Source organism: Caloenas nicobarica, chromosome 13 (genome assembly GCF_036013445.1).
Source record: "Caloenas nicobarica isolate bCalNic1 chromosome 13, bCalNic1.hap1, whole genome shotgun sequence".
NCBI lineage: Eukaryota > Metazoa > Chordata > Aves > Columbiformes > Columbidae > Caloenas > Caloenas nicobarica.
Window position 1 is genome coordinate 3816996 of NC_088257.1, and position 19149 is coordinate 3836144.

At 57.6% G+C, this 19149-nt stretch overlaps 2 protein-coding genes across 3 annotated transcripts; one reads left to right on the forward strand and one right to left on the reverse strand.

Moving 5' to 3' along the window:
* Positions 1–8837: 8837 nt before the first annotated feature.
* NHP2 (NHP2 ribonucleoprotein) lies at positions 8838–10178 on the forward strand. Its single transcript, XM_065644301.1, has 4 exons — positions 8838–9022; positions 9104–9173; positions 9249–9354; positions 9954–10178. The coding sequence occupies exons 1-4, from the start codon at positions 8872–8874 to the stop codon at positions 10077–10079; spliced, it is 453 nt and encodes a 150-aa protein (XP_065500373.1). The 5' UTR covers positions 8838–8871; the 3' UTR covers positions 10080–10178.
* Positions 10179–10612: 434 nt separating this feature from the next.
* N4BP3 (NEDD4 binding protein 3) lies at positions 10613–15855 on the reverse strand. Of its 2 annotated transcripts, none has more exons than XM_065644094.1 (5): positions 15805–15855; positions 13504–13947; positions 12736–13290; positions 12260–12517; positions 10613–12038 (listed from the first exon to the last, which is right to left on the reverse strand). In XM_065644094.1, the coding sequence occupies exons 2-5, from the start codon at positions 13915–13917 to the stop codon at positions 11466–11468; spliced, it is 1800 nt and encodes a 599-aa protein (XP_065500166.1). In that variant the 5' UTR covers positions 13918–13947; positions 15805–15855; the 3' UTR covers positions 10613–11465. The 2 variants fall into 2 exon arrangements, with proteins under 2 accessions (XP_065500166.1, XP_065500167.1); XM_065644095.1 differs by having other exon boundaries at positions 13504–13950; positions 15805–15854.
* Positions 15856–19149: the final 3294 nt, after the last annotated feature.

Below are 19149 nucleotides of genomic sequence, written 5' to 3' on the forward strand. Positions count from 1 at the left end.
CTCTGGTTTGCTTACTGGTTAATTGTCCTTTACTCCTAAAACTTTGAACAAACTTCTGATTTGAATTTTTATGTTCTCAGTTTCCAGAGATTACAGATTCTAATTCCATAGCACAAAAAGTTACAGGGTTCTTTGGCTTTCATGTATTTTATGGAATAATTTAATTTTGGATAAACTTTTTAGTAGGGCCTGTAGCAATAGGACAGGGGGTAATGGTTCTAAACTAAAAGAGGGTAGATTTAGACTAGGTATAAAGAAGAAATTGTTGGCCCTGAGGATGGTGAGAGCCCGGCCCAGGTTGCCCAGAGAGGTGGTGGATGAACCATCCCTGGAGACATCCCAGGCCAGGCTGGACAGGGCTCTGAGCAACCTGAGCTGGTGCAGATGTCCCTGCTCATGGCAGGGGTGGCACTGGGGGAGCTTTGAAGGTCCCTTCCAACCCAAACCACTATATAATTCTCAGCTGGATAGGACAACTGCGCATTCATCTAGTCCAACCTGCTGCTCAAGGTAGCTCACGCTGCTCAGAGCCTTGTCAAGTTTTGATCATCTCCAAGGATGGGGATTCCCTAACACCTCTGGATAACTTCAGTGCTTACCCTCCCTCGTGGAGTCAACATTTACCTTCTATCCAGTCTGAATGGTGCAGTTTGTCATCACTGCCTCCTCTTCTGTCACTGTTAGCCACGGAGAAGAATCTGGCTCCGTCTCCTCTGTAACACCTCTGCCCCGTCTTTGTGTTGAAAAACTTACAGTTTTTCAACACGCAAAAGTTACAGCACATGATAGAACCTTTATCATGCCCACCAGTAACTTGCTTTCATTATGGAAAGCATTGCTGTTTGTTCCTACCCTCGGCTGCTTCTCTTAACCAGGTAGTTTCCTCTCAAAGAGCCTTTTCTGTTGTCCTGTGACGTTTTAATAGCCTTTAGTGATGTGTAAGGTCTTTAAAAATCTAAGACGTGATTTTCTCTCCAGAGCCCCCCTGCCTCTTTCCCAGTTCATCATCTCGTGCTCTGACTAATTCTGTTTTTCCTAATACTTTGTTCTAATCTGTCTAGTGCAGAGCTCAGGCTACTGCGCCGCGTCTCCCAACATCCACCCTTTTACAGGCAGATTCAACAATTGCATCTTTCTGTTTTTCTTGTGCTAATTGAAATGACAGGTCACAGAGCATCCGTTTGCTCATGTTATATTTAAGCTTCTTTAGGACTCACGAGTGAATCCAAACAGGTTCTAAGGTTTACGCTGTCCCTCAAATTGTTCTAAAACCTCCCCTGTTGACATTTTAATTAGAAACGGTCTCTCAGACCCATCCCAAGAGAAAGTCTTGTGTGATCTCCTCTGTGGCAACTGCTGATAATGATGATTAATTTAGTTTTTCCAACTGGCCTTATTTTCCGCTGAGATGTTTGGCACCGATCATGCGTCATCCCCACTGATCATCTGGCAGCTCTCTGATGTTTTTGATGAGGTTTGTTGTTGTTATTTGCTTTTATGTCTTTAGCAAATTGTTCTTTTTTTGTTCTCTTTTTTTTTCCTACTTTATTGTGGATTCAACATTTCATTTACTAGAGTTCAGACTTTTATCATTTTTCTTGTTTTGACGTATAAGTTCCTTTTAAAGGCCGTCTTTTTTATTTCTAAGAGCTTTTTCTCATCTCAGTAAGGGTTGTACAGTGTCTCATGTCTGCGAAGTGAACTAAAAGTTTCCAATTTGATAATGATTCCTTGCTGGTGACTTATGTAGGCAACATAATTAAGAACTGTCAGGCAGTTTTTAATTAAAAGTTGAAGTCTATCATTTTGTCCCTTATTTTTTGCACAGAATTAGTGTGGAACTAACCAGCCTGTAATTACTTCACTCATTCCACTTGTCTTGCACTAATGCTGCCGTTCTGCTCTCTGGCATCTTGAGTCTTCCACGATTTAGTAAAACTCAACATAAGGCCAAAGATCTTTTTAATCGATGCTTATGCTCCAGTTCCCCTGAGCTTCCTGATTTTTAAAATGCTTGGATTACCTTAGGCTAAAGCTTTTCTGTTCTTCAGCTGAGCTGAGGTGGCTGGTTCTGCGTGTCCGGCCAGCTCTGCTGATGGTGCAGGAAGCGCTTTAGGCGTGGGGTTCGTCTGCAGATGAAATCACAGTTTGTCCAACTCCTCTAGCTGGAAGCTGAGAGCAGGTAATGTTATCTCTTACCTCATCAAATTTTATCTGCTTCTGCCGAAGTTCACTTTGAAAGAGGTTTCAGAAGGACAGCCTAGCTCGGCTTCTAAGTTCATAAACAAGCAAGTTCTCTCATTCCAAACCCAGTGGATTCCTTATTTCTCCCCATTATGCACTGTAAGCTGTATTTGTAGCTGTGCTGGCAGTCCTGAGAATGCCAAAGGAGATGGGCGAGAAATGTGCTTGTTCAAAATTCTGGAAAAATTAGGTTGCACATAATTAAATGAAAACTCAAAAGACACTGCTAATTAATGCATAGAATTCTCCATAGGTACAGCATCCAGGCAGCTGAGTTCAGTGGCAAGATACAGATTTTTCTAACAGCTTTTACTGTTGTTGCTGTGACTCTGCAAGCAGTTCCCTAGACTTAGAGAAACCATTCAGGACTCATGCATTAGAAGACACTTATGCATGGACTAATGAAACAGAGATGAAATGAATCGTTTCTTCCTTCTTAAGAGAATGCAAACTTTTTTTTTCTGAAATGTCTAGAACTATCCCGTCAGTGTGTGACCGTGTGGTTATAGTTCTTCTGGCTTGGGTACACAAGATATCATCCAGCTAAATCACATCCATCACTTTCAAAACAAAGCGTCTGTACGGTTTGTAGTAAGTTATTTCCAGTTTTAAAAGTTCTCAAGGGGCAGCAAAGGGAATTCCAATGTATTGTCCTTGCCGTCACTAGTTGTTCACACCTGTCAGCAGCTCAGGAGCGGATGACTGGGTTTGAGCTTGCTGCTGGATGCCTTTGGCACCTTAAACCTGTAGCATCCAGCAAAGCCACATGCTCCAAACCAGCTCAGCATCTCCCAAGCACAGTAACCCACAGATCCCTGGGCAGGGGACAGCACAGCACAGCAGAAGCGCCAGAAAACCTGAAATTCGGTTGCTCTGACATGGCAGTTGGTGTTGCAGAGCTACAGCCCTGCCACATGCTGCGAAGCGTGGACTCAGAGTCCTTCTCATGCTTTGGCTCTCCAAGGACGTCAGGAAATGAGCTGGGCTTTGCGGTTCTGGATCAGGGCACAAAGAAATCACTGTTTCTCTATGTTTGTTTGCAGATGGGCCATGCCTGGGCCTGGTGGGAGTCTGAGACTGAGTCCACCAGCGAGTCAGAGAGGAACAGCGACTTCCAGTCTCTTCTCAGCTGGGATTCAAGCCTGGATCTGGATATGGGGAGCTGGAGGAATACTGAAGAGGTGGCCATGGGGAAGCTAGAGGAGAGCAGCCGAGAGGCAGACTGTGAGCTGGACTTCAGTGAGCCTCTCTGGGAGGATGATGGTGAAGACTACCAAACGGCAGAGGAGCCACGTGAGGATGACAGTCTTCTTCAGTTCTTCTCAGAGGTAGAGCTCTTTGGATGACAGGAAAGTGGGTGGCATAGTTCAGGTCCTCCTGAAACATGAGAGTTTTCAGGGCCTCCACCATCCCTACACACAGAACCAGTCTGGGGCAGGAGCAGGTGCCCTGTGTTCACTTGCTCCCTGTTCCAAGCCGAGCCCTTCCTCTCATTTCAAGCTGGCACCGCGATCAGGCAGCAGCTTTGCCAAAACACAGCTCACTCTAAAGCACAGCGATGTCAGTGAACTGACACTTTAAAAATCAGAAGATTTTGTGAGGATTCCTAAAAATGGAAAGGCTTTCATGAGTGAAAGCAAAAATAGCATCTGTGCTGCTTATTTCTTCTTGCATTTGCCATCACAATTTGAAGCAATAAATCTCTGTTGCAGGTAACCCAGATGTTGGAACCTCTCCGCATTAGCAGCACAGAGTCAGTACAAACTCGGTGGGGTTATTGTGGCTCTGGGAAGCAGAATGATGGGGAAGATGTTAGGGGCCAGGAAAACACCACAGGGACAGCAGTCTCAGGAGCAGAGGAAAGTCCACTACGTGTCCTGGCTGAAGATGAGAAAGAACACTTCCCAGGAAGAGAGGTAGGGGAGAGGTGGTCCTAAGAGAGCCTCTGTCCTGGATAAGACACAAGAGACAGTGAAGGAAATAATCTCTAGAAGAGATGGGGAAGTCCCACGTTCTGAGTAGGGAGATGGGGGACACAGAGGAGGACACAGCAAGGGGGGAAATGCAAAAGCAATGTATGAGGGGAAGGATTTTTTTTTATGTACGGAAATGTATTTTTATGAACAGGAAGTTTGTTAGAGATCAAACCCTCAGATGTGAGTTGGAGGAATTGCTCCTTGGCAGTGTAAAGGTGACTCATGAGAGCTGGCAGTCTGCTCTCAGGTTGGAGGCAAGACTGGAATACTTGCCTTGTTCTAATTGCTGTGTTATACAGCAGACAGCTTGGCTGGTTTCAGGCCCACGTGGCTGTGACAGCAATAACCATCTGCCTCTGGAGACAGTCATGTCTTGAAGCCAGCACTGTCTAGCCTGGGTTTGCACCGGTCCTGTGACTGGGGGGACTGGGAGCTCTCACCAGCCTGACAGGTGTTGCTGGGACAGGTGACATCGCAGAGGAGGAACAGTGCCATTTTTTCAGTTCCACACTCATATTTGTTCCCTTGCAAACTTAGACAGTGGAGGTAGAAATGACTTTCAGGGTTCTCGCCTTTCACCTATTCAGCCAGGATGGGGTTATTCTCAGCAGTTCCCTCGCGGTTCTCCCAGCGGTCACAGCCAAACACAGCACAGCGTCCACTTTCTTCCTGAGGAGTCTGCTCCACACTTCAGATCTGTTGAGGAATTCTCAGCTGCCCCTGCACATAATCCCACTTCTGGACTCCAAAGAGCCTCCCTCCCCGCACTCTCTGCCTTTTATTGGCAAATCACTACACCAACGGCACCGCTCTTCTTCCTGGCTGAGTCTATTCTCTGTCATATTCATGTAGGAGGTTGTGAGGAAACAACCTTGTTGCACTCTAGAGGATCCTCTTATCTGCGTCTTGAGCTTTAACAAGCCCGAGGCAGTCTTACCTCAGCTCCCCATTGCCCTCTCACATCCATGACTCTTCCCAGAAAAGCAGACAGGCACAACACCGGGCACCAGTCAGCTCCACAGTGTTTGTATTAGCCAGAGGCAGTTCTGATCGAGGAGATCAGACCCGGCTTTTACTGGAGTGCTGGATGGCACAGTGAAGGTCTGAACAGGGTCAAACATCATCCTCCAGAATAACAGTGAGCTAGTTCCCGGCTGAGACTGCATGCAGGAAGGGAATGCACCGCAAGCTGCCTTGTAGATAAAGAATTCAGGTGATAAGCTTCCATTTTAGCCATATCTCCCTTTCCTTCTGTGCTCTTCAGAACAAGACTCAAGAGACACCTGGAGAACAAGCTTTGGGTGAGGTGCAACCACAAGAGATGAGCAGTCAGGCCCGGGATTGGGACGATAGCGGCAGCACCTCTGCAGCCCCCGTGCGGGACTCCACGAGCCCCGCCAACATGCAGCTGTAAGTAGTTCAGTCTGTTCTCACGCAGATGCAGCAGAATGGAGTTGTTTCTCGTCTTACGTGAGAACAAGTGTGCGGCACTGGTCACCTCCAGGAAAGTGAGAGGAGAACCGGAGGGCAGGAGGTAACTTGTGCTGTCTCTGTGGATCTGCCAGCATTTTTGGGCATTGATCCTAAGCTGAAGTGAGAAGAGCAGAGATTAAAGAAGAGGTTAAATGGAAAATGCATGTTTTCACAAGGCAGCTGGGCCTCGTGTGAACTGAGCATCACACTTTGTCAAGCAGCGTCCAGTCCAGCTCCCAAGAGAGGCATCAACAGCCCCCTTTAGGCAGGTGCAGGCGTCAGTCCCATGCAGGCTCTGCCACGTGTGTGATCGCCTGGGCTGCCTTTCAAAGGAAAAGGGTGGTTTATTGGGATGGAAGACTGAATAAAAAGCACCTCGGTAAAGTTCTAAACTTCAGAGTAGTGTGAGCTTTTCTGTGCAATTTGATCCTGCCTTTTAGAGCTGCTCAGCTCAGATCTTGTTTCTACCTGCATCTTCCTGCATTCTGGACATCCAGTTGTGCATTCAGATGCAGAACGCTCCCACCATCTCACTCTGGGAGGCTTTGCACAGCTACAGCAAAGGGTCTCAGAGCTTCATCCACCTGCATGTGGTGGATGCTCGCAGAATTGCCACCTTCTACATTATCTCAAGTGTGATGATCTGGTGATATCTTCCCTCCACAGGGTGCAGCTGAGCTGGGAAAACCCCCTGCAGCGTTTGCTCTTTAAAAGAACTCTGTTGTCCATCTGGAAGATGATAGCCAGCCACAGGTAGGTGGGGGCAAAGGGTTGGATCGATGTGGCTCCTGAACGCATTGCCCTGACCTCCAGCTCCTGTGCCACCAGCCTTTGTCCCCCCCTCCACGACAGGCGTCGCGAGCTGACTTGTCTCTCCATGGCTTTGCTTCTGGCTGCCCTCGCAGCAGGAACAGCCGGGTGCTGCAAAGCTGGAGAGAACACTGCAGATTTATTTCTTCTGCCTAATATGGCAGAGCCCAAATGTTGCTTCCTACACAGCTGGCACAGCCAGCTTCAGCGAGGGGCTCAGCCAGCCACCGAATTCATGCCCACCACCAAATATTGGCTGTTGCTAATGGGCCGTGGCCATCGGGGCAAGGAGGGAGAGGCAAGCACTGGGAGGTTGGGATGTTGTCTGAGGTGGAGAGGCAGACAGCGATTATTCTTCATGCTTGTCCCTGTAGATACAGCGGCCCGTTCCTGAAGGCAGTGTCAGAGAAACAAGCCCCGGGATACAGGGATGTGGTGAAGAGGTGAGTTTGTGGAGGACATACTCGCTGGTTGATTTCTCTCTGTTTTTTTCCATCTTCTCTGGTTTCCAAAGGGTGAGTGGGATGGTTTCCTTCCTCCTTTTCCAGAGTCTGGCTGTTGCCAGCATCTCCCACTGATTTTTTTTTATTAAAACTCCCTTCCAGGTGGTTAGAACCTGGAAGCTTTGCTGGCATTGCATGGCTGACACGCTCCAGGCAGGATCCATGCAGCTGTGAGCAGGGGATTCAGCTTCTGCAGCTCAGCCGTCTCCTCTCCTCACGGTGCCTCGGTCAATACCCTCTCCTCATCCACTGCTTGTTCCCCAGATGTTTTACTCTCAGTGGAGAAGTGGGTCGTAAGAATATTTCCCAGAGAGATTAAGGGTATTTTTCAGAGCTGACTCATATTCTATTCTAGTCACAGTTGTCCTGTCTGCAGCCATTCATTTTCTCATTCTGTCAAAATAAGGGAAGTAATATTTATTCTCCATCATGTTCCTCTTCTCAGCACTGCTATTTTTGCTAGTGGCACCATTTGATTTTAAGGGGTTTTAATAGATACCTATTTTAGTAACTTTTCTTTCTCCACTAAGACCTGGCCTGACTTCATGAAGACTAATTGCTGGAATCGCTCTGCTTGCCTTCTCTGGAGCTCAATATCAATTTTTTTTTTTTAGAGGTGACTACTAATGACCTCCCAAGTTGATTGGATAGCAGGTGTCGCATTGGCTAAATTTACTTTTGTCTGACTTGGAAGAAGAACATTTCTCGCTCCCCCTTTTTGTCCTGAGCAATAAAATTGATTGAAAATAGCTGTGCTTTCAGGGCCAGGCTGAAAAGAGTTCAAGCACGTTCATGCAGAGCCTGAAGAATACCTGGCTGTGGGTTGCAATTTAATTCTCCTTTCTATCTTTTGTAGACCCATGGATTTAACCAGCATAAAAAGAAGATTGTCAAAGGGACACATTCAGTCCATGATCCAGTTCCAGCGCGACCTCATGCTCATGTTCCAGAACGCAATGATGTACAACAGCTCTGACCACCACGTGCACCGCATGGCCGTGGAGATGCAGCGAGAGGTCCTGCAGCAGCTGCAGATGTTGGCTGAAGCCCTCCTGTGCCCAAGAGACCAGCTGGGGTGGGGGAGAAGGTAATGAGCCACGTCTGAGCCCTGTTTGTGTTGGCAGAGTGTTATCTCCCTGGTTCAAGAGCTCTGCTGGGGCTTGGATGTGCTGACATTGCACCATGGCCTTCAGCAGACCTAGTTATCCCCCAGTGTGCCTGCCAGGTCGGTGGGATGAGGAACAAAGTGGTTTCTAGGAGGAGCACCAGGAGGGAAACCTCCTTCCTCATGGGGAAAAGCAGCAGCGTAGCCCTGCAGTGAGAAAAGGTTCCCTGGGACACAAAAATAAAAAGGGAGAAACTCATCGGTGTGAGCAGCTGGCATGAATCGGGGATGGGAAGGTGCCAGGCTGTCCCCGGGGTGCTGTGGGAATGCTGTGCTGTCAACAGCCTTCGGTACGTTCGCACCGTTGCTGTGTTGGGGTTTGCACCGAGTTGAGCGTTACCTGCCCGAGCCGCCTCGGGCCGTGAGGGGGGCCCGGCCTCCCCGCACCGGCTGGGCCAGCGCTGGCAGCACCCAGTAAAGGCCCGTGTTAAAATCCTGTCCCCGCGTGTTTCACACCGCGGCCCGGGAGGGGGCCCGGGGGTGCGGGGACCCCGGGCTGCGGGAGCCCCGGGGCGCGGGAGGGACCTGGAGCCCGCAGCGGCGCTGGCGGGAAGGCGCCGCTCGCCATTGGCTGGCGCGGTGGGCGGGCAGCGCCTGGCGGGGTTGCCGATTGGCTGGTGAAGGGCTGGTAGGCGTGAGTGACACCTCCCGGGCAGCGAGTGCCCCGGAAGCGGAAGCGGCGGCGCGGCGCGGCGGGGCCATGGCGCGAGAGAAGCAGCCGGAGGCGGCGGCCGAGGCGGACGGAACCCCAGAGCGATCGTACCGGGAGCAGCTCGACTTCCTGAACCCCATCGCCCAGCCGCTCGCCTCCCGCAAGCTGACGCGCAAGCTCTACAAGTGCATCAGGAAAGGTCTGGCCGGTACCGGGACATGGCAGGGACCGGGCCCGGGCCGCGGCGGCGCAGTCCCCTCACGGTGTGATTCTCTTGCAGCGGCCAAGCACAAGCAGATCCGTCGCGGGGTGAAGGAGGTCCAGAAGTTCATCAACAAGGGCGAGAAGGGGTAAGCGCTGCCCCGGTCCCGCTGCCCCGCCGTGGCCCGGCTGGGCCCGGCCGCTGACACGGGCTTTCCCCGCAGGATCACGGTGCTGGCCGGCGACACGCTGCCTATCGATGTGTACTGCCACATCCCCATCATGTGCGAGGACAGGAGCCTCCCCTACGCATACGTCCCTTCCAAATCGGTAAGGGGCTGGGGCTGTGCAGCCAGGAGGAACCGGCTCCAGTAAGAGGGAGCCCGGTGGGCAGCCCCAGAAAAACACAAATCTGGTGCCTGGGTAAAGCACTCGGTGCCTGGCTGGGGCAAGGGCACGAGAGGGACAAGCAGTCACCGTGCAGGTGTAGGAGGGTTTCAGTGTGGCACCGTAGCATGTTTTCCCCCGGTTGAGTCCCGGCAGCATTTGGGGATGGGAGCTTTCTGGGATGGAACCAGGGTGAATTTTCCTGCTTTAGATCTGAGCTGAGGCTTGGCTGCTTGCAGAAACGAGATATTGGCCAAGGTGTGGTGTTGGTTACTGGTAGACTGGAAGCTGGGGGGGTCTGTGTCTTTCGGATAGACTGTGGCTCCCTGATCTAGGGCAGGAGTACAGGCACCAGCCCAGGGTGTAGGAGACAAGCTGGGAAAAGGGTTCTTAAACCCAGCACGAGTCTGGAGGGCCGAGGGACTGGCAGAGATGTCTTCGCTGTGTTGGAGCGGGGTGTGGAGCGTGTTGGCCAGTCAGGCCTCCCCTTGGGGGGACCCTGTGCCCCCAGCCTCCTTCATGGCCTCACCCTGTTCCCGCAGGACCTGGGAGCTGCAGCTGGCTCGAAGCGCCCGACCTGCGTGATCATGATCAAGCCCCATGAGGAGTATCAGGAGAGCTACGATGAGTGTCTGGAGGAGGTGGCGGCCCTGCCCCTGCCGCTGTGAACGGACTGCGGAGTGGGGCGGGGACGTGCCCTCCGTTTGTGGGGACCCTGGGGGTGGGCGGGGGTGTTTTCCTCCCCCCGTTTGTGGGGGCGCTGAGCGCTGTGAATAAAGGTGTTTGCGGTGTTTGTAGGACGTGGTACCGGCGAGTGGCGGGGACCGGATCGCAAGCGGGCGCAGGTGTCGGGGCCGCCGCGCCGGCAGGGGGCGCTCGCGCACCGGCCCGCCCAGGGGCGGGGAGGAGCAAACCATTCCGCGGCGGAAGGGGGGGCGGTCCGGCCGGGTTAAACCATTCTGGGGGAGAGGGGGGGTAATGCCTGTCCCGGCGGCGCCGCCGCCGCCCCGGGCTCCTCAGCCGCCCCCGCGGGGACCAGCCGGTCGGACCGGGCGCGGCCCTGCCGTGAGTCAGCTGCTGCGATGTCCCGACGGGTTGTACCGCCAGCCCCCGGCCGCCTCCCCCCACTTCGCGTGGCTGAAAGCCGCGGTCCCCCCCGCCGCGCTGGAGGAAGCAGAGGCCGCAGAACGAAATCCGGGTTTATTGCAGGGAAGGCGGAGGGCAGCGGGGCCGGCGCGGCCTCACACGGCTCCGCTGCCCAGTCCCAGCGCGGGGCTGCCCGTCACCCGCGAGGGGACGCGTGGGGACACCCCAGCCTGGGGACACCACAGCCCAGCGCTCTTTCCCCTCCCCAAGGGCCTCCAGCATGGCAGGGCACCTGGGGCCCATCCCTCCTTGCACAAGTCACCCCTCTCAGCTCCGGGGTCCCTCAGGGAAGCTGCATTAACCACCCTCCGTTACAGAGCAGCCACGATGCTGCTGACGTGGAAAACCAGAACAGAGGAGCTGGGGCAGCTGCCCCCACCTCCCAGCAGCACCAGCACCTGCCCGCCTTTCCTCCTCTGCCTCCACAGTGGCACCGACACGGACCAGTGCAGGCACAGGGCACTGCCACACCGCCAGCTCCAGGAACCGCGCGGGCAGGGCGGACACTGCAACCAGCAGGGCTGGGGATGAGGCTTGAGCCTCCTCTTAGCAAGACATGAAGTTACTGGGTTGTAGGAAATGGATCAGCAGAGCAGGAGGGACAGGGAATGTCTCACAGGGCACTTGGTTTCTGCCCCATGGCAGAAGGAATCCCAGGGCAAACGCTCCTGCAGTCAGAGCATGGGGCACATGCAAGACCCCCCCACCCTGGCACAGGTGGCCCCTCCATCTCCAGAGACTCCCCCCAGTAGGGCCTGAAGTGCTGCAAGAAGGAAAAGCTCCCTTGTTGCAATCAGTCCTTCTCCCCAGGGCAGCGCTGAGCAGCTGGTCCTTGTGCAGACCCTGAGATGTCCCATTGCAGCAGCAAAAGACCTTCTCCCTTCACAGTCCCACAGGCATCCTGCCGCTCAAATCTTCGAGGACTCCACCCGTTCAATCCATGGCGAGTCAGCCCCGACATCCCTGGGCTCTGACCGCAGTTGCCGCAGCTCCCGCTCCAGCGCCTGGCTCCGGTGGTACATTTCCATGTAGCTGGCCTGGAGCTCCCGCTGGTACCGCAGCACCTTCTCCTTCTCCTCCTGCCAGGTTTTCCTCTCCAGCTCAAAGTTCACAGCCTGCAGCTGGCCCTGGCGCCGCTCCCGCAGCAGCTCTGCCCACAGCCACTCCACCTGCCGCTCCAGGGGTTCCGCTGTGTCGCTGTGAAGGCCCCGGCACTTGGAATCATCAGTTTCGCAGCCAGGGAAGTCCTGGCACACCGGCATGGGGTCATCGCCCAGCGGCAGTGAGGCGCCGGGCTCTGGGGGTCTCTGGAGGGAGTCTGCCAGTTGTGCCAGCTGGGAGTCCCTGGCCTGGACCTCTGCCTTGGCCTCCCGCAGCTGTGTCTTCAGGCTGAAGATCTCTCCCAGCTTCTGAGCCATCTCCTCCTGGGTGTCCCGGAGCTGCTGCTTCAGCAGAGAGATCTCTGCTGCCTTCTGGCACACCTGCGGGACACGGGCAAGGGGTGACGGTTAGAGGAGCAGCACCCCAGGGGTGGCATCACCCCAGGTTGTCACCACAGCATCCCTGAGAGACCACGAGCATCACATCTGGCTCATCCCCTCTGTCCTGTGGCCACAAGTGACACCAGAGCAGGAAACCACTGCCCCCGTCGTGGCCTCACAGCCAGGAGGGTGGCAACAGAGAGGGAAGGATGGGGACTCACCTCCCACTTGGTCTCTTCCAGCTTGGGGCTGACTCGCTCACCCTGGGACTGCCGGAGCTTGGCCTCCTCGCACTGGCACTGCTGCATGCTCAGCTCCTCCTGCAGCCGCTTCTTCTCCTGCTGCGCCTTGTAGAGCTGCAGCTGCAGCGCCCGCTGCCCACGCTGCGCCTGCTGCGTCACCTGCTGCAGCCTGGCCATGTACATCTGCTTCAGATCCTCCAGCTCGTCCAGCCACAGCCGCTGCTTGTCTTCAAACACCTGTCAGCACAGACAGACACTAGTGAGGGTCCACAGCCTGCGCCTGGGCAGGGCAGCCCCAGGGAGGGATCCTAGAAGGTCCCGTGATGTTGGGTCCTCCCACACTTGGACATTCCCAGCCCATCACCCGCCATGGCAGGACACCAGCTCCTTCACAGCTCCCTCCCCGCAGGCACCGTTGCCCCACGCCCCAGCACAGCCCCAGCCCCACAGCTCACCTGTGTGAAAGGGTCTTCAGTCTCACTAAGGCTCCTCTTGAGCTGCCGCAGCTCTCCTCCCGTCTCATGCAGCCGGTCCTCCAGCTGCTTCACCGCGTCCTCCAGTGAGTAGGTGAACTCATAGGGTGGCGGGGGCTCCCCAGGGCTCTGCAGCCGGCTCAGCGTGGCCATGCTTTTGCAGGACAGGGGTGCCTTCTCGGGGGCCAGGGGGTCCTTGGGGCTTCGAGACACTCTGTCCAAGGAGCCCCCGATGTGGTTGATGTGGCCCATGGAGGCACTGAACTGGCTCTGGGCAGGCTTGAGGCGGGAGCCGTAGGAAGGGAAGCTCTGGATGGAGTTGTGGCTGGAGTCAGAGGCCTCATCCAGGCTGATGGCATGGAGCAGGTGGGTGCGGACTGGGCCATGCTGGGAGGCCACAGTGCTGCTCTGCGACAGCAGCGTGTGCAGGCTCCCGTTGCTCTTGGACAGCTTCTGCCCCTTGGACGAGGACAAGCCCTGCATGGAGACCAGCCCCTTCCCAGCCACTGCCTTGAAGGCTGAGGGCCTGATACGGCACTGAAAAACAAGAGCAGGGTCATGATGAGCCCAACAGCCCCCACCAGCACACATAGGGGCCCCAAGCCAGGGAGAACCCACTCACTCCCAGCCCCATATCCTCAGACATCCCCAAATCCCCATATCCCATCCTGGGCATAGACCATTCTCCTCCAGCCCCATCCCCTCTCGGATGTATTTCAGGGCCCAGCATGGCACCCACAGCCACCTCACCTTGTCGAAGCGGCCCCTCTCAGGCAGGGAGCTCTTGGAGAAGTCGGCCCCGCGGTGATGCTCGCGGGAGCAGCGCTCAGGGGACCGGTTCTCGCGGTCGCTCTCATAGTTCCGCTTGTAGCAGGCACCCGATGTCTGGTGCTTCCGCTCCGACCGTGCCTCCTTCTTGGCCCCGTGCAGGTAGCTGAAGAGCTCCCGCTGGCTCGGCCCCTTCCGCAGCAAGCCGTCGGGCTGCCGAAGCCCCCGCGAGCCCCCCAGCGGGGCCCGCAGCTCCAGGGGGGATAGATCCTGCTTCTCCACCAGGCTGCCCACGCTGCCCATGCTGCCAACAACACTGACGGGCTCCGAGGAGAGGTAGGTGCCAAGGACACGGGTGTCAGGCTCACAGGTCACAGGACCCTGTGCTGCTGCCATGGAGAATTAGAGAAAAGCCCGGTACCAGCACTGCTGAAGGAGAGACAAAGTCAGCAACGCCGGGCAGCCAGGACTTTGAGCCCCCTGGCACCCCCTTTCCCAGCTGGCCCCAGGGACAAACATGGGCTCCTGGTGCTGGGAAGGACCTGCCAGGTCCCCAGGGGACCCGGGAGCGAAGCAAGCAGGGCACCACGCACAGCACGCCACCGGGCAAGCCGCAGTGGGGCGGGGGCTCCCTGCTGCCGCCCCCCCCACAGCGGAGTGCCTCCCTCCCACACCCAGCCCCACCTCCCGCCCGGGGCCGGGGCCGACACCAAAACAGGCACCTGCCACCCAGCCAGGCGGGCGAGTTCAGGAGCCGGCAGCACCTGCCTGGGCCTGGTGCCAGCCCGGCCCGGTGGCACGGAGCCACCCCGCCAGGACCTCATGGTCCAGACACACTCCAGAGCCCTCCCCAAAATTATGCTGGGGATGCGCAGTCCTGGGTCATTGGTTCAGCCTCCCCCGGGTTCGCAGGAGATGGGCATCTCTCCTGCCCCATGGGGACTCTTCCCTCCCAGCATGGCCTCCTGCCCCACGCGGGGCAAGTTCCCAAACCCTCCCCATGGCCCTGCTGCATCTGCAGGTGCTCCCAGCCCAACACTGGGCAGCGATGAGGTGGCCACAGCTCAGCTGCTACGTGCGTGTGGAAGACGCCGTGGCCAGAGATGGTGGGAAGGGGCAGGATGCAGACAGGACAATACAGCTTCCTGCACAGGTGGCCGAGGAAGGACGGGAGGAAGGACGGGAAAATGCCTTCAGCGTCAGCTCTGGCTCCCCAGCACCGGGGGGTTGGAAAACAATGGTCCTTGCAGCCCTTCGTGGGCAGCCCTGGTGGAGGGGACACGACGAGCGTGGCAGACCAGGCAGACCCCCCGCCATGGCTCCCAGCCCCGCCGAGGGCTCCTGAGCTGGGTTACACCCAGGAAGCTGTCCTGGTTCTCAGCACCACGCACCGGGTAAACAAACACCCCGCTTTTAATTGCTGCCACGCACAAACCTGTCTGACAGCTCCTGGCCTGCGCTGTCACCTCCCTCCGCGAGCCCAGCACCTGCTCCAGGTATCGGCACCACACGAAAGGCAGCAGGGATGGATCCTTTGGGAGGGTCTGGGCTGCCTGCGGTGCCACCGGGTGTGCGCTGGGATGGGGGACACGGATGTCCCCATGGGGGGAAGCTCACCGCATCCAGCCCCCGGCACTGGGGCATCTGCGGGAGCAGCTCGGCCGAGCTCTGAAGTGGCTCCTCCCGGCACAGTCGGCCAAGGAAGTAGGTCAGGTTGTGGGAGGTTTGGGAAGCGCCGGGGGAACCCGAAGGTGTCCTGCCTGCGGCGGGAAGGGTGTCACCCCCCAGGCGGCAAAACACCGGTCTGGCCAGCCTGGCTCCTTCCCGCCCGGCTCCTTCCCGGGGTGGCGGATGAGCTCCGGTCCCAGCCCCAGCCGTGCCCCCGCCGAGCCCTGCCCGGGCAGGACACGGCCACAAACCCTTTCCCACCCGCTCCGGACGAGAACTCGCGGGGCTGCGGGGAACCCGCACCCTCCTCCCCGTAGCCCCCCCTGCGCGTCCCCGCAGCCCCCGCCGATCCCGGCCGGAATTTCCGGCACGGAGGAGGCGGAGGGGAAGCTCGGTCCCCGGGGCCGGGCCGTGCTGAGCGCGCCGCAGCCCGGGACAAAGCGCCGCGCGGCGGAGAGCACCGGGGGGGTGCACCGGCAGCCGCCCCGCGGGGGCGCATCGGGGTTCCCCGGGAGGCGCATCGAGGCTCACCGGGACGCGAACCGGGGCGCGCCGGGGGGGCTCACGGGAGCGCGCCGGGGGAGCGCGCCGGGAGCGCCCCGGGCCCGCACTCACCATGCCGGCGGCGCTGCGGTCCCGCTCGGCTCCTCTCCCCGCTCCTTCCCTCGCCGTGTTTGAACGCGCCCCTCGGCCGGGGCCGCGCGGGCAGCGGGCGGAGCCGGCACCGGCAAATCGCGGCGCGGAGGCGGGCGGCGGAGGGGCGGGAGGAGGAGGAGGAGGAGGAGGAGGGGGAAGGCCCGGCCGTGCCCACCGGCGGGCGGGGCGGTGTCCGGGGCGGGCCCGCCGCCCCTTGCGCAACCCCCGGCGCGGGGAGACCCCGCGAACCCCTCGGCTGCAGCCCCGGGACCGGCAGCGGCTCCAGGCGCCCCTCGCCGTGGCGGCGGCCGGTAGGAGGAGGCCGTATCGCCCACGCCGGGCACGGCCTAGGCCGCCGGGGGAGAAGCGTTTTTCTCAGCCTCGTTTACTGCACCGAGCCCCCGCGGAGGGGAGAGGGGTGTCGGCTCCGTGGGGCGCTCTTTGCAGCCTCCTCTTGCAGGACGGTCCCGTGTCCCCCCCACCACAGCACCCACAGGTGCGCAGGAGCCGCCGCGGGTGACGGTGCAGCGCTGCTCGCCCCACGGGCTGCAGCGTGCATGGGGGGAAAGGAATAGCCCCGCGGGGCTGCCACCCGTCCCAGCGCCTGCCCTGGAGCTGGTGAGACACGACACGTTTCACCCCTCTGAATCAGCCCTGCCATGTCCTGGCTGGGAGCCGGTTTTGTCACTCACCACCCCTACAGCGTGCTAAGCACGGGCATGCCGGCATGGGGGGGGGAACCTGGTCACCCGGTGTCCCAGCCGCCTCAGGGACTGAGACACCTGCAGCATCCTTGCTCCGTCCTCACGGCAGCCCATGCACAGCACCCCTCACTCCCTGGGGAACAATCACACCCGCACTGTCCCCAGCCTGGCTTTGGGGACACACGCATCCCGTGTGCTCGCGCACTGGGGCCCTGCTCGCTGCCAGCTCCCCCCACCGCACACCAGAGTCCTCAAGCTGTGCTGCCAGTGCTCACCCACACACACACACTGTCCCCAGTCCTTGCTCACCAGGCTCACACGCGAACATTCTCCTCGGTGCAGCACCAAGGCACGCAACTGCTCCCTCCATCCTCAGCCTCCCTGTTCCCCATGGCTCCTTTTCACCGCCCAGCTGCACGCTGGAGCAGCAGCACATGCGGCCTCTGAATTAGGGGGCACTTCGCAATGGTGACATTTCCCATCCTACCAGTACCAGGAATGCATCTGCGATCCCCATCCCGCTGCTCAGAGCTCGGCACCCCCAGCAGCCCATGGGTCCCTGCCAGAAGGACAGACACACGCCCGTGGTTACAGGCAGGAACGACATCCCACCACAGCCTCGGTCCGGGCAGGTCGCAGTGATGCCGGGCTGACTGCAACGGGTGCTGGTCACAGCCGCACCCCTCCTTCCCGTCTGCCCCGTTTCCTGCCACCACGTCTTCACCGCTCCCCCAGGCACGTCCCCATGGCATGGCAGCTCCCCTGGGATGTGCCACCAGCCAGGGATGTTCCCTGGGCAGAGGTGCTCCAGCCCCGCTTAGGCTTTTCCCAAGCCCCCAACCTCTCTGCTCCTCTCAGCCCCCGGGTCCCCCCGACACTACAGCAACTTCATGTGGCTGCCAGCAAACTGCTCCCAGCACTACTTGGTTTAAAACAGCTCAGCAATAAAAAACAGCCGATTGCCGTGCCCACAGCAGCCCCCACACAGCCTTGCTGACAGCAATTTGGGCCCCAGAAAACATGTTGCAGAGGGGCAGGGCTGGGTCTCCACAGGCTCTCTCTGCATCCAAGCATCCTGACCCCCTCCTCAGGGTTGCAGAGAGCACGGGAACACCAGGAGGCCTCCGGCTTGGCTCCACAGGGCTCCCGGGACAGCAGGCAGGGTGTTCTCCATCTGCAGAAAGGTGATGGGGAAAAACCTCATTCCCTCCCGCTGGGCCATTGCTAATAATGAAGTGCGTGGGGGGAAACGGAGCTGAGCGACCTCCGAGTCACATTCAGGGCTATAAAAGGAAAGCCGGGTCTCCAGCACGGCACCTCTTCCACAAAAGCAACTGGAGGATGAGGGGGCTGCAAGTGGAGCTGAGAAATAGCTGCCAGGCAGCGGGAGAGGAGCCTTCAGCACTGAGCAAAGTGCGAGGTGCACATATGCTCTCTGTTTCTGCACATCTACATCTTTGTGAAACCTGCTCGAAACTGTGTCATCTATTTTGAACGCCTCAGAGAAATACTTTGATCTGCCTCCGCTGCGCCCGGCTGCGGTTCAGGCACCAGTAAGCAGCTGGTGTCCAGGTGGCCGGTACCAAAACATGCACGATGGAGAGACAAGAGCGGAGGCTGCTGGACTAACATTTCCTTCCAGCCGACCACAGTGAGGGACACGACGGGTCCCGAGAACACCTCCGGAGCGGTGCCCCGTGTGTCTGAGCCTGCCTGCACTCTTCATGCCGGACACCAGTGCTGCCGTGGGGCTGGAGAGGCCATTAGGAGCTCTTGGGCAGCAGGTCCCCACATCACCCTGTAAGGAGCTATTAAAGGAAGAATGTTGTTTTCACAACCATAAATCTGAAACCTGACCCAGCACATCAAGACCAAGACATCCACTAGCAGACCTTAAATGTAAAACAAAGCCTCTTTGCACTAATCACGGAAATGTACTAATGCAAACCGGTTTGTGTGGTTAAAGGTTAAGTTAGGGGGGAAGGTAGTAGCCAGAGAGCCAAGAAACCATACATTAAATGGAGATAAATAAATAAGGCCAGGAGGTCATTAGAATTGGAGTAGTGAGAGAGGTAAACTGAGGCAGGACATCTGGGAAGTGTCGGGTAGGCTGTAAACCCTGGAGTACCCAACCAATGGGCAACAGGAGGGAATTTGCAGCCAGGATTAGCGGAATATAAACAGGGGCTTTTGCCCTGTTCAGTGTGCCTCCCTTAGGTAGAACACCCGGTCCTGCAAAATCGTTAATAAAATATGCTTTGCTGAGAGACTCCGCCTGAGCCTATTATATTGGCAAGATAATAGTTTCTTACAACCCTGGGGCGCCGACAAGGCCGCGAGCTGGGGAGGAGCCCACGCTGGGCCTGCCTGTGCCTCGGAGGATGCAAAGCAGCACAGCCTGATCCTCGCTGCCCTGCACCGCCACCGCCACCCCCACCAGAGGCAGCCCCCCTTGCACCCCAATCTGCAGAGCTCCAGACCCCTCATCCAGCTCCGGAGCAGCACGGAGAGCAGACAGCGCCGGATCTCTCCCGATGCCCCATCCCGCTGCCCTTACACTCTACGCGACCCCCACACTTGGCTCTGATGCTTTTTCTTCCCTCATCCCAGCGCTCCTCCC